The 20,066-nt window shown below is 47.2% G+C and overlaps 1 protein-coding gene and 1 long non-coding RNA gene across 4 annotated transcripts in view; one reads left to right on the forward strand and one right to left on the reverse strand.

Annotated features, from left to right (window-relative positions):
• LOC116418965 overlaps positions 1–10,503 on the forward strand; it is a 42,250-nt gene extending 31,747 nt beyond the window's left edge. The window contains exon 3 of the long non-coding RNA XR_004229193.1: positions 10,408–10,503. This is a non-coding gene — a long non-coding RNA (uncharacterized LOC116418965). The remainder of the gene's footprint in view (positions 1–10,407) is intronic.
• A 509-nt stretch (positions 10,504–11,012) lies between these two features.
• Positions 11,013–20,066, reverse strand: part of FBXO21 (F-box protein 21) — a 50,741-nt gene continuing 41,687 nt past the window's right edge. For 2 of the 3 annotated variants that reach the window (XM_023204335.2, XM_023204324.2), the window contains exon 12: positions 12,787–15,310. In XM_023204335.2, the coding sequence (XP_023060103.1) occupies positions 15,120–15,310 (191 nt within the window). In that variant the 3' untranslated portion in view covers positions 12,787–15,119. Of the gene's footprint in view, positions 12,760–12,786; positions 15,311–20,066 lie in introns of those variants that run through there. The other variant, XR_002730026.1, reaches the window with a different exon arrangement.

The following is a 20,066-nucleotide window of genomic DNA, read 5'->3' on the forward strand; positions in this document are numbered from 1 at the left end:
AACCCACCCGGCCTTGGCTTGATCCTTATAAGAAATAGCTGTTGGCACTCATACCAATGGCTACACATCCTCAGTGGGCTGAGAGGGGCAGTAGCTTAAAGGAGGCTTAGGGGTGAGAGCATGGACATTTCAATGCATCAGTACATCAATGGCTCATTCACACCCTGAGGCAGATGCGGAAGACAGACCATTATATTCTTTGCAGATGATGTTGCTGAGTACAATCCTGTCCCATACAGAAATAAATCACAGCCCCCAGAGCAAACTTAGATGGGCTATTCTTTTTTTTTTTTTTTTTTTTTTTTGAGCCAGAGCCTTGCTCTGTCGCTCAGGCTGGAGTGCCAGTGGCACAATCTCAGCTCACTGCAGCCTCTGCCTCCCAGGTTCCAGCAATTCTCCTGCCTCAGCCTCCTGGGTAGCTGGGATTACAGGCGCACGTTACCACGCCCGGCTAATTTTGGTATTTTTTTTAAGTAGAGATGGGGCTTCACCATGTTGGCCGAGCTGGACTGGAACTCCTGACCTCAGGTGATCTGCCCGCCTCAACCTCCCAAAGTGCTGGGATTACAGGCGTGAGCCACTGTGCCCAGCCGATGGGCTATTCTTATACCTCAGCCCAAATCTTTTCTCTTAGCCAATACAGTACATTGAGTCAAGGTCTCATATACCACTAACTGAAAAAGTAAGCCCCACATGCTGGCTCATGCCTGTAATCCCAGCATTTTGGGAGGCCATGGTGAGAGGATTGCTTGAGCCCAGGAGTTTGGGACCAGCCTGGGCAACATAGAAAGATCCTGTCTTTACAATAAATAAATAAAAATTAGCTAAGCGAGGTGGCAGGCACCTATAGTCCCAGGTACTTGGGAGGCTGAGGTGGGAGGATCACTTGAGCCCAGGAGTTCAAGGTTGTAATGAGCTATGATCACGCCACTGCACTCCAGACTGGGAGACAGAGTGAGGCTCTGTCTCTTCAAGAGAAATAAAGTAAGGAAACCGCAAGATTGTGTATGGGCCTTTATAAGTGAACTCTGCTATTCCCCTAGTCTGCCCAGCTCTGTGAGGGTAGAGGATAAAGGAGCCAGTACTGACCTAAGGAAGACAGGGATGAAACGCTGATTCCGCGGGCTCCCACCGAACTCTGATTAGAAAGTGTGAGCGATCTCTTCCTTCAAGGATGATGCCCCTCCCTGTTAAAGCAGAGGAATTAAAGACATTGTTTCCAGCTGGGCGCAGGGGCTCACACCTGTAATCCCAGCACTTTGGGAGGCCAAGGCAGGAGGACTGCTTGAGCCCAGGAGTTTGAGACTAGCCTGGGCAACATGGTGAAACCCCATCTCTACTAAAAATACAAAAAATTAGTTGGGCGTGGTGATGCACGCCAATAGTCTCAGCTACTTGGGAGGCCGAGATGGGAGAATCACCTGAGCCAGGGAAGTCAAGGCTGCAATGAGCTGAGATTGCACCACCGCACTCCAGCCCAGCCTGGGCAAAAGAACAAGACCCTATCTCAAATTAAAAAAAAAAAAAAAAAATTTGTTTCTACTGAATTTTATACCTGTAGCAAGAGAACATTTTGGAACCCCAGCTTACCTGAAACAGCAGATATTTTGTCAGGCAGTTGCAGGGTTTGCCTTGGACAAATGGATTTAGTGTTGAGTGATTTTTTAACTGCCTTTTTCTTTTTTCTTTTCTTTTTTTTGAGATGGAGTTTTGCTCGTTGCCCAGGCCGGAGTGCAACGGCACAATCTCGGTTCACTGCAACCTCCGCCTCCCGGGTTCAAGTGATTCTTCTGCCTCAACCTCCCAAGTAGCTGGGGATTACAGGCATGCGGCACCATGCCTGGCTAATTTTGTATTTTTAGTAGAGGCGGGGTTTCACCATGTTGGTCAGGCTGGTCTCAAACTCCTGACCTCAGGTGGTCCACCTGCCTGGGTCTCCCAAAGTGCTGGGATTACAGTCGTGAGCCACTGAGCCCGGCCTTACCTGCCTTTTTCTTTGACAACTTCTACCCTATTGATACCTACATTGATTCCAATATGAACAGGGTGGTATTCAGAAAATTGAAGTGCCGCAAGGTTCTATGATAAAACTTGGTTGATCCTCAACATCCGATTTCATCATATTTAGGATGCATCACTATGATCTTAGGTATGATTGATACTGTGCTCAGGTAGGGAAGTGCCCCTGTTTTTAGGAGATACATGCTGAAATATTTAGGAAGAAGTTTCAAGCTGCTTGAGACATTTTCAAATGGTTCAGGGGAAAAGCACACACACACTAAGAGGGAGACACAACAGAACAACTGCTGAGTCTCGGTGGGTATCTTGGTTTCCATTACACTATTTTTTTTTCAATGTTTTGATGTTGCTTAGACGTCTATTAAAAGAGCACTGTTTAAATGAACTTTACAGTAGGGATGAGGACACTACAGACTGTGAGCCTTACCCAGTCCACGGCCTGGCTCTGGACGTAAAGGTTTAAGGAACACGGCCAAACTCGTTCGTATTGCCTATGGCTGCTTTCCCGCCACAATGGCAGAGCTGAGTCACTGCAACAGAAACCATATGGCCCGCAAAGCCCAAAATACGCACTGTCTGGCCCTTTACAGAAAAAGTGTGCCAACCCCGGCTTCAGAGGAAATCGTATTTTCAGAAGCAACTTCCTTTAGAAGTCTTTTTAGGCTTAGAATAGGTTTTTCCCAAACTTCAAGAGCACACGTTGCTGAGATGAAGGATAACACTTCCTCGATTTCCTTCTACAAAGTAAATGTGAGTGACGAGAGAGAGAGAGTGCTGTATCTGGCCAGGAGGCTGCCATGTACGGTTAGTGAGAAAGAAATAACGAGGCTTGGCAGGGCATGGTGGCTCATGTCTGTAATCCTAGCACTTTGGGAGGCTGAGGCTGGTGAATCACTTGAGCCCAGGAGTTTGAGACCAGTCTGGGAAACATGGTGAAACCCCATGTTTACAAAAAAAAATTTAAAAAGTAGCCGGGCACGGTGGCACATGCCTGTGGTCCCAGCTCCTCAGGAGGATGAGGCAGGAGGATCACTTCAACCCAGGAGTTTGAGGCTTCAGTGAGCCTTGATGGTGCCACTGCACTCCTGCCTGGGTGACAGAGCAAGACCCTGTCTCAAAAAATAAATAAATAAATAAATAAATAATAAAAGAACAGGCTTTGAATCATTAAAGGATGATACTGTTAGCCAGACATTTTCTGTAGGACAAGAAAATCCTACAGAGAAAGCAAACTGAGGCAACAGAAACACCCCTGTGGTCAAAGCCAAAGGCCCAGGCTAGGACCCAGTCTCAGACATTGGCCAAATCAAGTCACTGAACCTCTCTAGGCCTTCTTACTTGTACATATAACATATATATATAGAGAGAGAGAGAGGAATGGATGCTCTAGCAGTTGATGGTTAAGGGGCTTTCAAATTCTCTAATCTTTTTTTTGTCTCGCTCTGCCACCTAGGCTGGAGTGCAGTGGTGTGATCATGGCTCACTGTGCCTCAAGCTCCTGGGCTCAAGCGATCCTCCCTCCTGCCTCAGCTCCTGAATAGCTGGATTACAGGCAGCCGCCACCACATCCGCCTAATTTTTAGTTTTTTTTGTAGAGATGCGGGGATCTCACTGTATTGCCCAGGCTGGTCTCAAACTCCTGGCCTCAAGTGAACCACTCGCCTCAGCCTCCCAAAGCACTGGAATTACAGGTGTGAGCCACCATGCCTGGCCCAATTCTCTAATTCTGTGGCAACTATTGAGTAAATAATTCCATACAAAAGTAGTCATGACTGCCGGGCACGGTGGCTCACGCCTGTAATCCCAGCACTTTGGGAGGCTGAGGCGGGTGGATCACACGAGGTGAGTACTTCAAGACCAGCCTGGCCAACATGGTGAAACCCCATCTCTACTAAAAATACAAAAATTAGCCTGGCATGGTGGTGCACGCCTGTAATCCCAACTACTCCGGAGGCTGAGGCAGGAGTATCGCTTGAACCTGGGAGGTGGAGGTTGCAGTGAGCCGAGATCAAGTCACTGCACTCCAGCCTGGGCAACAGGGCAAGACTCCATCTAAAAAAACAAAAACAAAAACAAAAAGTAGTCATTACCTAGGATGTCTTGGAACTGCACTTTCTTTTCTTTTCTTTTCTTTTCTTTTTTTTTTTTTGAGACAGAGTCTCGCTTTGTCTCCCAGGCTGGAGTGCAATGGCACGATCTTGGCTCACTGCAACCTCTGCCTCCTGGGTTCAAGCGATTCTCCCTGCCTCAGCCTCCCCAGTAGCTGGGATTACAGGCACCTGCCACCACACCCAGCTAATTTTTTGTATTTTTACTAGAGACGGGTTTTCACCATGTTGGCCAGGCTGGTCTTGAAATCCTGACCTCAGGCGATCTGCCCGCCTCAGCCTCCCAAAGTGCTGAGATTACAGGCGTGAGCAACCATATCCGGCCTTATTTTTAGTAACAGATTTTAGGAGATCTGGGGTGGGTCAACTCAATATAATAAGCAAAGATTACATATCAAAAAAAGTCTTTGGAACATACATTTTAGCCCTTATAAGCGACAGAAATGTACTTCTGCATTTACTACAGTTCCTGGCACCAAGAAAGGTGGGTACATTAAAAGGCACTCAAAGATAAGATACCAATGGTCAACCAGTGAGCGAGAACAGAGAGCAGCTATTCCCAATACTACCGCCCAGGTGGAGCTCGCGTTTTCAGTGGGGCAATATCGCCCCCAAGGGACAAAAATTTGTTATTGGGGGAGTGAAAAAAAGTATGTGTATTTATGCTTTTAATGCATAAAGCGCGCGCGCGCGCGCACACACACACACACACACACACACACACACACACAGAGTACATAAGCAGTTGTAGTTTATCTTTGGCATTAACATTTCATGGAGCTGTGCACGGTGGCTCAAGCCTGTAATCCCCGCACTTTGGGAGGCTGAGGTGGGTGGATCACTTGAGGTCAGGAGTTCGAGACCAGCCTGGCCAACATAGTGAAACCCCCGTCTTTACTAAAAGTAGGAAAAAGTAAAAAGAGTAAAAAAAAATTAGGCCAGGCACAGTGGCTCACACCTGTAACCTAGCACACTTTGGGAGGCCAAGTCGGGCAGATCACCTGAGGTCAGGAGTTCGAGACCAGCCTAGCCAACATGGCGAAACTACAAATACAAAAATTAGCCAGGCGTAGTGGTGTGTGCCTGTAATCCCAGTTACTCAGGAAGCTGAGACAGGAGAAGTGCTTGAACCCAGGAGGCAGAGGTTGCAGTAAGCCAAGATCGTGCCACTGCACTCCAGCCTGGGAGACAGAGCAAGACTCCATCTCAAAAAAAAAGAAAAAGAAAATTTAGCTAGGCGTGGTGGTGCACACCTGTAATCCCAGCTACTCAGGAGGCTGAGGCAAGAGAATGAAACGAATCCAGAAAACAGAGGCTGCAGTAAGCCAAGATTGTGCCACGGCACTCCAGCCTGGGCAACAGAGCTAGACTCCATCTGAAAAAAATAATTAAAAAAAAAAAAAAATCAGCCGGGCATGGTGGCTCACGCCTGTAATCCCAGCACTTTGGGAGGCCAAGGTGGGCGGATCACGAGGTCAGATGTTCGAGGCCATCCTGGCTAACACGGTGAACCCCATCTCTACTAAAAATACAAAAAAAATTAGCTGGGCATGGTGGCGGGAGCCTGTAGTCCCAGCTACTCGGGAGGCTGAGGCAGGAGAATGACGTGATCCGGGAGGTGGAGCTTGCAGTGAGCCGAGATTGCGCCACTGTATTCCAGCCTGGGTGACAGAGACTCCATCTCAAAAAAAAAAAAAAAAAATCATTTCATGGAGGGCTCACAGCAGTACTATTTACAATAGTTCAAAGGGGAAATAGCTCTAATGTCCATCAGTAGCTTAATGGATAAACAAAATATGGGCCGAGGCAGGCAGATCGCAGGCAGATTGCTTGGGCCCAGGAGTTCCAGATCAGCCTGAGCAACATAAAGAAACCCCATCTCTACAAAACAAGCAAGCAAAAAAACAAAAAACCAAAACAAAATTAGCCGGGCATGGTAGTGCACACCAGTGATCCCAGTTACTCAGGAGGCTGACATGGGAGATCACCTGAGCCCAGGAGGTGGAGGGTGCAGTGAGGCAGAGGCTGCAGTCAGCCATGACCGTGCCACTTCCCTCCAGCCTAGGCCACAATTTTTATTTCAAAAAATAAAAATAAAATAGACTGGGTGTGGTGGCTCACACCTGTAATCCCAGCACTTTGGGAGGCCAAGGCGGGCAGATCACCTGAGCTCAGGAGTTCTAGACCACCCTGGGCAACATAGTGAAACCCCATCTCTACTAAAAATTCAAAAAAGTAGCCGGGCGTGGTGGTGCGTGACTGTAGTCTCCGCTACTCGGGAGGCTGAGGCAGAAGAATCGCCTGAGCCCAGGAGGCAGTGGTTGTGGTGAGCCGAGACTGCACCACTGCACTCCAGTCTGGGCGACACAGCAAGGCTCTGTCTCCAAAATAAATAAATAAATAAATAAAAATAATAAAAACAAAACAATGTGGTATATCCATAAATATTTAGCCATAAAAAGGAATGAAGTGCCAATACATGCTACAAAGAGGATGAACCTTGAAAGCATGATGTTGTGTGAAAGAAACCAGGCATAGAAGTCACCTTGTGATTCCATGTACATGAAACGTACAGAACAGGCAAATCCAGAGACAGAAAGCAGACTGGTGGGTGCCACAGGCTGGGGGACGGAAGAATGGGGAGTGACTGCCTAATGGGCTTGGGGGTTTTATTTTAGGGTGATGAAAATGTTTAGGAACTAGAGGTGCAGGCTGACAACATTGTACATGAAGTAAATACCAGTGACACGGTTAATTTCATGTAAGATGAATGTCATCTCTATAAAAAAAAGTCAAAACAATTTCGGGTGCCGGGGGTGATTAGGAAAAAAAATAACCTAAAAAGCCTCCTGGAGCAGGCAATACTGGAAAAAAGGTTGAGAAACCTTGGGGCAGAGGACAGCACAGGTACTGGGCACAGAGCCCTCTGCACAGTAACAGCCACAACTGAGAAAATCGTCCTACAAAAACTGGTAGATTATTGAAGAATTCTAGGATTGTGAGATTATAATGGTTTGGAAATAGGAAAACTGTAACTTTCACTCAAAGTATGAATTTCTCCCAAATTCAGTAACTTGCATATGAACATTTCTATTAGAATTCTTTCATTTAAAAAGTAGGTGGAGAGCTGGGCGCGGTGGCTCATGCCTGTAATCCCAGCACTTTGGGAGGCCGAGGCAGGCAGATCACTTGGGGTCAGGAGTTCGAGACCAGCCTGGGTAACACGGTGAAACTGTGTCTCTACTAAAAATACAAAAATTAGTTGGGTGTGGTGCCACACGCCTATAGCTCCAGCTACTCAGGAGGCTGAGACACAAGAACCCAGGAGGCGGAGGCTGCAGTGAGCCAAGATTATGCCACTGCATTCCAGCCTGGGTGACAGAGTAAGACTGTCTCCAAAAAAAAAAAAAAAAAGCAGGTGGAAATTCTTTTTTTCTCTTTTGAGATAGTCTTGCTCTGTCACCTAGGCTGGAGTGCAGTGGCACCATCACAGGTTACTGAAGCCTCGACCTCAAGCAACCTTCCTGCCTCAGCCTCCTGGGTAGTGGGAACTATAGGCGCAAGTTATCACGCCTGGCTAATTTTTAAATTTTTTGTAGAGATGGGGGTCTTGCTATATTGCTCAGGCTGATCTCAAACTCCTAGCCTCAAGCGATCCTCCCACCTTGGCCTCCCCAAGTGTTGGGATTATACAAGCCACTGTGCCCAGATGGAAATTCTAACCATGCAAGGATTCTATAAGACTGCCCAGTTCATTCTCCCAAAATCTCTCCTTTCTGTATTCTGTGCAACTTCCTTCCCTGCATTTACTAAACGACGTGTAGCTCTTCCCACTCCCAAAGACTTGAATCATTGTTCTTAGTTTTTTTTTTTTTCTTAATTGCACAGCCAAATAGGAAGTAGAACTTCCTATGGAAATATTAGCCCACTTTAAACTTAACAATAATAAAACAATAATAATAATAATAATAAACAAACAAAACCATCAAGGGGGCACCACTGTATCAAAACCCTAAACTCCATGGTGTTAGCCTAGCAGCCAAGTGGCAAGGAAACACCTCCCGGAGGCCGGAAGGCTGGAGAGCTCTGTTTGGGGGTCAGACTTGGTAAAACTGTTGCTTTCGATTTGCAAGGTGGAACCACTGGCCCTGAAGCCAGTCTAGAGAAAGCAGCCAAAAGAGACAAGGAATACAGTGTGTAGATTGCTCTGTTGTTTATCACCAGGGAAGACAAGAAAAACAGGAGTGAAGCAAAAATGTGCTGGTTTGAGAACTAAAATGGAAAAGAGACTGTAATCCCAGGTGTCCTACATGGAAAGGGCCACTGCTTCTGCACACCAACAAGAGATGAGAACGAAAATCGGCCATGCCAGTGGCTCACGCCTATAATCCCAGCACTTTGGGAGGCTGAAGCAGGTGAATCACTTAAGGCCAGGAGTTCGAGACTAGCCTGGCCAACATGGCGAAACCCTGTCTCTACTAAATATACAAAAATTAGCTGGGAGTGGTGGTGTACACCTGTAATCCCAGTCACTTGGGAGGCTGAGGCACAAGAATCGCTTGAACCCAGAAGGCAGAGGTTGCAGTGAGCCAAGATCACATCACCACACTCCAGCCTGGGCGACAGAGCAAGACTCCGTCTCAAGAAAAAAAAAAAAAAAAAAAAGGTCAGGCCAGGTGCAGTGGCTCACGCCTGTAATCCTAGCACTTTGGGAGGCCGAGGCAAGCAGATCACAGGGTCAGGAGATCGAGACCATCCTGGCTAACACGGTGAAACCCTATCTCTACTAAAAATACAAAAAATTAGCCGGGCGTGGTGGCAGGCGCCTGTAGTCCCAGCTACTTGGGAGGCTGACGCAGGAGAATGGCGTGAACCCAGGAGGTGGAGGTTGCAGTGAGTCGAGATCACATCACTGCACTCCAGCCTGGGTGACAGAACAAGACTCTGCCTCAAAAAAAAAAAAGGCCAGGTGCAGTGGCTCACACCTGTAATCCTAGCACTTTGGGAGGCTCTGGTGGGTGGATCACAAGGTCATGAGATCGAGACCATCCTGGCCAATATGGTGAAACCCCGTCTCTACTAAAAATACAAAAATTAGCTGGGTGTGGTGGCACACGCCTGTAATCCCAGCTACTCGGGAGGCTGAGGCAGGAGAATCACTGGAACCTGGGAGTCCGAGGTTGCAGTGAGCCGAGGTCATGCCGCTACAGAGCCAGACTCCATCTCCAAGGAAATCACCGAACAACAAAGGCCCGTTAAATGCTTGTAATCAGCACTTTGGGAAGGCGAGGCAGGTGGATCACCTGAGGTCAGGCGATTGAGACCAGCCCGATGACTGACATGGTGAAACCCTATCTCCACTAAAAATACAAAATTAGCCGAGGGTGGTGGCATATGTCTGTAACCCCAGCTCCTTGGGTGGCTGAGGCAGGACAATCGCTTGAACCCGGGAGACAGAGGTTGCAGTGAGCTGAGACTGCGCCACTACACTCCAGCCTGGGCAACAAGAGCAAAACTCTGTCTCAAAAAGCAACAACAAAAAAACATTTTTCACTTAAGCAGCGAGCCTCACCTTTGGTTAATATCAGATGAAGGCAGCCACATTAATTAAGTCAGGGGGGAGAGCCAAGAGGCAATAAAGCAGGCTGGAAAGTTCTGAAAAAGAACACAGGCTACAATTACTGGCACCAATAGGTTAACAGCCTGCTAAGCTTTACAGGGAATCATTGCCAGAGGAATCACAAGCTTGTTGTACAAATAAGTAAATAAAAATCTTGGACAGGCCCCTAAAGCTGCACCCAACAGGAAGTGGAGTGTGAAAGTCAGCCAGCACCCAGGCAGGATGCACCTGACACCCACTTCTGAGGAGACCAGAGAGGATGAGATTTGAGGAAGAACTTCCCAGAGGGCAGGGAGTTCCTCGCAGAGAGCAGAGTCAGGGCTTATGCAAGAAATGTCACCCCCGGCCATGACAAGGGCAGGGGTCTTAACAAGGTCTCCCGCCAGTGGGATTTCATCCCTGCTAGAGACCAGCGACTTCTGTTTCATTCTTGCTTTTCCCCAAATGGGAGTTCTTACAGCAGCTACTGTCCCTGCTACACCTCTGAACAGGCACTGGGGGTGGGAGATCCTGGAGGCGCCACGCTGGGCCGATGGAGGGAACTTGCACGGCCCAGAAAAACTGGGCTGAGGAGGATGCAGGGACCGCGGAGGGTTCTGGGGGCGAGGCACACACAAGTTGGTGCCCACCAAACCTTTTCTCTTCCTTTCGGGCCCACAGGAAACCATTTGGCACCTCCTCTGGAAAGAGGGCATGGCCGGGCCCTTGAGATCTGGCTGTTGAGGCAGAGCTAGTGCACGTGACCCACGCGGTGAGGTCTGCTCCCTGCTTCTGCAGCCATCTCCGGTGGATACTGAGTGTACACAGGCAGTGCCACCTGAAGGGAACTCCGCTGCCTCTATTTGCTACTGAGGCAGGGGCGACTGAGCCGGAGACTGGAGAAATGTGTCCGTCCCCACAGACAGCCTGGCTTAACTGTCCGTGGCTGTCTCCTGCCATGGAGGAGCACACCGGAGTGGCCTGTGTGGTGGACCAGAGCTTCTACCCACACTATGTTCTGTCTCCTTTCCTAGAACACAACTGGATGACGTTTCCCGCCTCCGTGCAAAATGAAAGTGGACATAAGGGGTGCCACTTCCATACCCGGCTCATGGAAGCTCCCAGATGCTCACGGCCCTCCATGCTGTCCTCGATTTCAGGCTGGATGGAGACAGACGGCTCAGGGTGCTCTGTCTCTGATGCCTGCACTGGGGCTGCCCTGCCAGCCCATTCCCCTGCCCAGTATTATGGAAGCAAAAAAGTTCTATGGTGTTTGAGCCATTGTCGCTTTTCGGGTCTATTTATTACAGAACTAGCATAGCCCTAATACAGTCATTGCTACGTGACCATAACACATGTATTCTATAATTGCGCATAATTTTATTCACCGAAGGGATGTCCTTTACCTTCAAGATTCTAAATTTTCAGAAATGCAACATTCAAGGTTAAAGTTGCAGCTAGACCAAGGCTAAACCATGGCGAGGTAGTTGCTTGCGCCGGAGAGTGTGGGTGTGAACAGCTGGAGCTCAGTGGTTCCTGGAGACTCAGGGACCACCTGTATTCCACATCCGGCTTCCCACCCACGCACACGCAGTATGACCTGGGTTTCCCCTTTATACAGTGGAATGCTAAGTGCCTACACCCTAGCCCGGGTCAGCCAACTATGGCCTGTGGGCACCATCCCGTCTGCAGCCTGTTTTTGTACAGCCCTTGAGCTAAGAATGTTGTTGACACTTTTAAAAACAGAGAACACGCGACAGTCTGTACGCGGCCTGCAAAGCGTAAAACTTCACTATCTGCGTCTGCCTCATCGGATTGCTGGGAGGATGACAAAGACTATTAGGCCAGTGTCCGGCTCGAAGTTAGCATGCCACACAAAATAATCACGTCTCCAAAAAGCAACTGTCCCACATCCAAATTCTGCATTTTGTCCAGCTGATGTCTCTCCTTCCCTCCAAAAAAAAAAAAAAAAGACAAAATAAAAACACGAAGAGCTGCATCTTGATCATCATGGTCACAGACACTCTTCAGTTAAAAAGTTGCTGGTAGTCTGAGTTCACTTACTTGGGAGTATGGACTAAGGAGGGGAAAGCAAAGATACCTGACAGCAGCAGCAGAAAGCCTGCAACACGGCAGCTCTGCTCAGTGTTCTCCGTGGAGAAAGACCGAAACATTGGAAAATGAGAACGAGGCTTTAAGTAGATAGTATGCAATGGAAAACTGAGCCGGCAACAGTACTTAATGCTGGTTTTCTCAATAAAATCATTCTGCTGTGTAAATGCGCTTCTAATGGGGATCTGTTATAGGTCTCCGGCAGGCAACATGAAAGCTGGCCTTTCAAAATCTGATTAGGTGGATAATGTTTGCAAACATGACGCCTGGCAAAACCAGTCTGATTCTAAGGTAAACTCATTTTGGACATAACTGATGCCTCGCTGAGACAGCTTTTCAAAGCATGTCTGCAAACACCGGCCCCCCCAGGGATGGTGCGTGCGTGCAGGGGAGGGAAATTCCAGGGTTTAATATATCAAGATGACATACGCGCTGCAGGCTTCTCTTAGAAAGTCACGACGCACAGTACTGTGCGTTACAGGTATGGAGAAACACCACCATAGAGTCGACTGACTTTGTTTAACCTATAACCTTTTTTCCTCCCACATAATAGGTAGTAACATTACACAGAATCAGTGCTCTGGAGACATTTTGGACACATCGTATACAGCGCAGCCATTCAAATCAACGGCAACAGAACGCACGAAGAACCTGGTTTTCTTTCAAAGCATGAGCAGTTCTCATTTTACAACATGTGTAACTTAACATAATTCAAAAAGTGCAATCTTTGCATGACAACCAGATAATTCTCAAAGGTTACTAGTGAGCTGATAAAATTAACGTTTGGCAAGGAGGTCATGGTTTACAGGTAGGCTGTCCGCTCACCAATGCTCAGAAAAATTCAGCAGAACATACTTTTCATATTTAGATCCGAAGACAGGTGAGAGACATCCTACTCAAGTCATGGCTGGGCTTTCTGTCCTGAAACGAAATTGGGCAGGCCATTTGCGTGGTTTCTCTGGATAAGTTCCATTTATTAATCATTGTACAAAAAAATCTTGGCATTCATTTGAAGAGAAAAGAAGTTGCTATATCCAAATATTTAACATTTTAACATAGTGAAAGTTCGACTTTTATAACAGGGCTTTTTAAAACGGAGAAAAGTTTTGGAAAATTTTTAAAAAGAAACTTATGATTTATTAGAGTACAGGATCCAAAACACGTTTTTTAGAAAAATATAAAGTGCCCAAATACCAACTTACACAGGTGATACAGGCTTCCTGGAGCCCCGCGAAGCATTCATGAAGAAAGACATTTAAAAACAGTCTAGGTACATATTTACAGCTGGGTCAGTAAAGGTAAAACCATCTTTCTTGGCTTTGATGTTTCTAAGAAAAAAGGAAATCAATCAAACCAGAAAACCAACCATTGCAACTCTCAGCATGCTCAGTTTCTTATTAATGCATCTCATTCATATTAATTCCATATTACTGAACTTTCCCCTTTAAATCAGAGTAGTGTACAATCCTCCCAACCTCGGCGGGTCAGGTGCTGTGAGTGCTCACATTTTCAGATGCAGGTTCAAATCCTTCGACTTTGGATTTGACTGATGAGGAACGTGGACAGTGGATAATAGCTAATTCAGGCTGGAGGAGCCAGGGGCCAAATCCCCATCTCTTTCTAGTAACTGCTTAAAGCCTTCCCTTGCTATGAAGTGGTCTCAGGTGGCTTTCCAAACCTCAGTCACCCCAGGGTTTCCAAAGGGTAAACAAGCAGCAGGCATTCAATGTGGGTGAGAATACTGCATGCAGAGGGAAAGACAGGTGCACAGACAGGCGCACAGACAGGCCCCTACTGCCCCATACATTAGAGCAACTGCATCATTTTAAACGCTGAGAGCAAAGTAACTAGGTCCTAACTTCAGAAGTTAGCTTCTACTGATTAATGACGAGATTAGCTCACTTGAGAACCGGCAGGCCGAGAGTTGGGGGAGCTTTGGAGCTGCACGAAGGCGTGCAGTTACTCTGGGCTCAGTTACTAAGAACTTCGGAAAGGAGCCAGTGCCATCTGAACACACAGTCAGGCTTTCCCAAAAGACGCCATAACAGGTTTCATCCTGGGGCTTTCAGGACCCTGGCGGCTTGGAAAAGCAGATTCCAACACGCACCTCTCCTTTCACGCAAGTCCAACACTCTTCAAATCAAAGACATTCTCTCTCTTTCTAACCTGCCACATTCAAACAGGCCTTGAAGTGACTCTAAGGAATAGCAAGAGGTGTGAAACCACTTTTTTTCCCTTCAAAGCCTTTTTTTTTTTTTTTTAAGGTTCATGATTTTTTTTTTTTTTTTTTTTTTTTCTGATTACAAAAGCAAAACTTCATTTTTTGGTCTTTGGAGACCATGGAGTATGACTTCTAAAAGCAAACATTTAACATCAGATTTGTATGTCTCACTACAAAAAGAACCCATCACTGATGTAAGACCTACTCATGATATTGAAGTAGATTTTTAAAATTAAAAAATAAAAGTAGTCATTTAAAAGGAAGGAATTGTAGATGAGTATGGAAAAATCCATTCACAAAGTTCACTATTTGCATTTTCTCAAAGAATTTTATGTAATAAAATAGAAAACTAATGATTTATAGAGATGTGCATAAACTCAAGAGAAGAATATGGAAGGGAAAACTGTGTTATATTCCCATTTACATTTAAAAAAAAAAAGATAAAACACTTGAAATCTGTGTTTCACATATTAGAAAAAAATAAATTCAAATGATTCTAATTACCATTAGCTTGTTAATGTCTCCATCTCTAAGATGCTGCCAAGATAGCACACAACTTTACCTCTGAATATGCAACTAAATTCAGGGTAAAAAGACACACAGTCCTCACTCGGGACCGAACATGTTCCACAGAGAAATCAGAAGGAAATTATTGCAAATGCATAACCCCATCTGTCCAGCCAAGGAAATGTTCTGAGACAAATGCAGACAGGCGGGCGAATGGAGTGAATACAAAGAATGATTACAGGAGCGTCGACTGTGAGACCTCATGAAGACAGAATGTCACAAACTGTCACCACAGGACAAGCATACAAGCCATGCCACTGACACAGTGCCTTTCAGATTAATTCACTAGTGTAGGCGGAGAGCAACATTGTCTTTGCAGCTGGGGAAGAGCACACGGTATTTAAACTTAGTAGGAGGCAACCAGCACTACTGGTGGAGTGGCTTTCCTGGTGCAGCAGGTCCCGAGGGCTCCGTGGAGACGTCTTCTTCCGGAGTCCCGTTCTCTTGGAAGATAGCAGCAGCAGCGGCAAAGGTGCAATGTCCTCTCTAGACTTTACTCATCTATGTTCTCTTTCTTTGCACTGTAAATATTTTGCACCGTTTCATAGACGAACTCCAGATCTTCTGGATACCGGATCTCCAGCTCTGCGTTCGGGATGTAGTGAGTGCCAGTAAACTCTGAGAAATAGCGTCCCACATCAGGGTGTGAGATTTCTTGAGGCTCCACGTTATATTCCAAGTTTTCTGTTGATAAAGAGGCACACGGGCATTCTCATTACAATGTCCACTGCTGCCACGCCTTTCCTCCAGAGAACCTCCCATCACCCCTTCCACGTGGCATTTTTGAGGTGGAGAAGGGAAGACTGAAGACGTTTATGGAGTCAGGAGAGGGTAATGGGACAAGGGCAGCGAATGGCAATCAGGAGAAGGTGGGTGGTGGCACAGCTACCCCAAGAGCTCCCCCACGGAACAGCAGGATTTTCCTAACCTCTGAGCAGGATGTCTGGCTCCAGCAAAACTCCAAAGGTCTCTTGGGCAGTGGCAAACTGGAGACTCAACAGGTCTCTCTGACTGGACAATGGGACAAGATTATCCCTGCCTGCTCTTTTTTTGGCAGTGGCTAAGTTTCTGAAGCTGCGATGTCACATGGTGACAAGCCTCGTACCTGCCACCCCTCTCCTCGATTCACAGGAGCCCCTCACGCAGACCACACTTTCCACCCGAGCTCTTTCCAACACTGGCTTTCAACAGCGAGCAGCCTCTTTCCAGGGCTGCTGTGAGACTGTGGGATGAATGGAAGATGGTTTGCGCCTCCAGACCCCATGTGGATATCAGACATTATCATCTGTACCATCTCCTGGGAAAACCCTGCTACCTCTTCTCCCTGTTCTCTATTTCGCCACTAGAGAAATAGAAAATAAAGCTGGGGCAGTGGCTTACACCTGTAATCCCAGCACTTTGGGAGACCAAGGCGGGAGGATCACCTGAGGTCAGGAGTTCGAGACCAGCCTGACTAACATGGTGAAACCCTGTCTCTACTAAAAATACAAAAACTAGCCAGGCATGGTGGTGCACTCCTGTAGTCTCAGGTACTCAGAAGGCTGAGTCAGGAAAATCCATCGAACCTGGGAGGTGGAGGTTGCAGTGAACTGAGATTATGCCATTGCACTCCAGCCTGGATGACAAGAACAAAACTCCATCTCAAAAAAATAAATGAAAGAAAAGAAAGAAAAGAAAAGAAAAGAAAAGAAAGAAAGAGAAAGAAAGGAGGGAGGGAGGGAAGGAAGGAAAGAAGGAAGAAAGAGAGAGAGAAAGAAAGAGAAAATAAGACCATAAAAATGGAAAAAAAACAAAAACAAAAACAAAAAATAGGGCCAGGCGCGGCGGCTCATGCCTGTAATCCCAGCACTTTGGGAGGCTGAGGCAGGGGGTCATGAGGTCAGGAGTTTAAGACCAGCCTGGCCAAGATGGTAAAACTCCATCTCTACCAAAAATACAAAAATTAGCCAGGCCTGGTGGCGGGCGCCTGTAATCCCAATTACTCGGGAGCCTGAGGCAGAGAATTGCTTGAACCTGGGAGGCAGCGGTTGCAGTGAGCCAAGATCACACCACTGCACTCCAGCCTGGGCAACAGAGCAAGACTCCATCTCCCCCCCCACAAAAAAAAGAAAAAAAAGAGAGACAATACAGGCAAGGTATTCGAAAGGCTTGGTTTCCCACCTCCCCAGAATAACTGGAACAAGGCTCCTCTACAGGGCCAGTTAAAGGACGGTGCTTTGTGCACCCTTCTTTGCCGTCCACGGAGGCCTGGCCCAAGACTGGGTGTGGCCCCTGATTCAGAAGAAGCCCAGCCATGCCCTCCATGACCTAGCACCGGAAGGTAGCTGGGCTGGGCAGATCCTCCTATTGTGACTGTGTCCCCAGGGCACCCCAGTTCCAATCACTCTGAAGCCATCCTTGGCACTGCCCATCACCCGAATGAACGCAAGTGGGTCTATGAATTAATACCGGTAAGGCCAACCGATGGGCTGACCGACACAAACAGCGTGGCCTATTATGTCTTAAACAGCTGGGTTAAACGCTCTGAAAAACTAAAGTCAGGGCATCAGAGGCCCTGCATCCCCCAAGTACACAGGAAGAACGCAGGCATCTTTCTGAAGCACTGACTTTAACTGGTATTTGTCTTTGGGGAGAGGGGGGAAGAGTTGTAGGACTCAACTTGCAGGGTTTTTTTAAACCACAAAACAGGAGGAGCTGAAGAAATGTGCTAATATGTTGTTTTAGGCTGTTTCTGCAGACTGTGACCAGGGACAGAACTGTCTGAGCAAATCAGTACCACTGAGGAAGTCAGACACGTCATGTGCAGAGATGAATGTATGGAGGCTGTTTACCTGAACAGTACTTATGCTAGAAAAATGGAAGAGCCGTGTAAACGTCCGAGTGTGGGCCACTGTGTGAATAAATGATGGCACACTAATTCAGCAAAGCAGGAGGCGGCCATGAAAATGAGCAACCTGTTTGTAAGATCCTCCAAGAAACGTGGGGGTAGAAAGGCTGTACCACTTAGAAAGGGCCTGGAAGGCCACGGATCAGGGGTTGCTCCATGATGTGGCACAGTGACAGAGTTTAAACTGGGTACTTACAATGTGCCAGACCCCACAGTGGCATCACAGGCACCCTCGCCAAGTAACCCTGGAAGGAGCCCCCTTCTGCTTTTGAGTGGGCTGCCCAAGGATTTAACCCTAGACTCAAACCAGACAGTCCCTTTCCAGAGCTGAAGGGAACCAGACGTAAGAAAAACCCAACAGTCAGGAGACAGCAGGCAGGGAGGGGCTGGGTAGACTTAGAGAACGCCGCTGCCCCCAAAGGGACGCTCCAGCCCACGTTACACACAACAGCTTGTGGTTTCAGGACCTCCCACTTTTTCCAGAAGGAAACTGAGTCATCCACTAACTCTGATCTCTCTATTGTCACCAGTAGGTCTCTAGAGATGATTTTCTCTTGGGAAAAATCAATAAATGTTAAAAAAAAATGCTGCAAATGTTTCAAAATGTCACTGGCTAAGATGCCCTTTCCTGTCCACCCACTGCTGCCACCTCCCTCTTCACATCCAGTGACAGAAGGAATCAACTAGCAAAGCGTATCTTCCTTGAGGAGGCTTGTGGTGACATGACCACGACCCAGTATCTTAACTAGGCCAGCTGTCAGGGCCCTGGCCTTTGGATTTCCTTTTTTGTAGAGACAGGGTCTCGCTACGTTGCCCAGGCTGGTTTCAAACTCCTGGGCTCAAATGATCCTCCTGTCATGGCCTCCCAAAGTGTTGGGATTCCAAGTGTGAGCCACCACGCCTGGCCATGTTCGGATCGTCTGGCAGAGCTGCACAGAAATAGCAGAGGGAGAGTCAAGATTCTTGGAATACCATCGAGACCAAATCCGCTTTGCTCTAAGGGAACCACTGTTACCTGTCATTGGTAAGCAGGACATAGATAGCTGAAGTACAGAGAATTCAAGCAGGTAGTTTAGAACAACTGCTTTGTTGCCAGTTCGTCTGGAGCAATAGTTCTCATCTGGGGGCTCTTTTGCTACCAAAGGGCCATCTGGTAAGGTCTGCAGACATTTTTGGTTGTTGTAATTGAGAGCTGCTGCCAGCTTGTAGTGGGTGGAGGCCAGGGATGCTGCTAAGTACCCTACAACGCATAGGACGGCTCCCCACAAATGGCTATCTTGACCAAAATGTTACTAGTGCTGGGCTGAGAAGCCCTGCTCCAGAGCCCCAGCCCTGTGTTTCAGCATTGTTCCCTTCTCCTCCACATTTTCCTTTCTACGTATTATAGAGGAACAGCCTGGTGTTAGTAACATTCAGCTTCTGTTGGGAGAAGGAAGGAAGGGGAAACTCAGGCTATCATCCACAGATCTGCCAGGGCAACGCGACCCAACAGCTACCGCACAGAATTCTGAACGTGGGCCCAGAACGAGGTGCATGCTAAGTCTAGGCAAGGACAGTGGGAAACCAGGCGACAGGTAAATGACAGTCCACGAGGGCGCTCCCAGCCCCACTCCTGGCAGTTAGAGAGGAAGAAGGACTGGATTTGGTGCATTTACTGGCCGGGGCTCCTAGCTTGCTAAGAAGCAGAACAGGAAAAAAGTAACAACATAATGAAGTTGGCGACTATGTATTATGAAAGAAAAATAAATGCCAATCCACTAAGAAGATTTTCCCAAAGTTTACTTTTAAGAAAAATGATAAATCTAAGTAACACAAAACTTAACTGAGTAAAACATGAACCAGGCACCAATTTAAAGTTCTGAAAAATCTTGAGGAATCTTCCTGGATTCTCTTCAAGTTTTCAGAAAAATCTGTCTGCTTATTTTAAATTTTCATCTACCCCAAAATATACGAATAAATACTATGGAAACACCACCCAAGTCCTGTGTGGGCACCTGTCCTGTCCTGACCCGGTCCTCCTCTCCAAGACAAAAGCACCATTGGTGTGAGTGTGTCTTTTCAGTCCTTCTCCTATGAGCACACACATACGCAGCTAGATACCTGAAGTATACTTAAAATTTGGTATTGCTTTATGTGCTTTATACTCAGAATACTTACACAAAACGTATTCTAAGCACTCGCCCGCAACTGGCTTATTCAATTGCAGCTTAGTATTCATTCCAGTCTGCATAGACCCCAGGCTACTAGAAGAGTTCTTATGAGTGACAACTGTCTTGCTATTTTAACGAGGGGGCCACAGGCCTCCTTGTACACGTGTGGAGGAATCGAGGTGGAACTGCTAGGCTGGAAGAGAATGCGTGCTTGAGATTTTTACAATTTGAAAGCCAGGGCCAAAGCATCCTCTGACATATTTGTGCCTCTTAACACAACCCCGCCCCCATGCAGGTGATCCCCATTCACCTCACCACACTTGCCAGCAGGTACAGCTGGCCATGGACCGTGTGTGTGTGTGTGTGTGTGTGTGTGTGTGTGTGTGTGTGTGTGTGTGTGTGT

Source organism: Piliocolobus tephrosceles, chromosome 10, assembly GCF_002776525.5.
Source record: "Piliocolobus tephrosceles isolate RC106 chromosome 10, ASM277652v3, whole genome shotgun sequence".
In the NCBI taxonomy this organism is placed as follows: Eukaryota; Metazoa; Chordata; class Mammalia; order Primates; family Cercopithecidae; genus Piliocolobus; species Piliocolobus tephrosceles.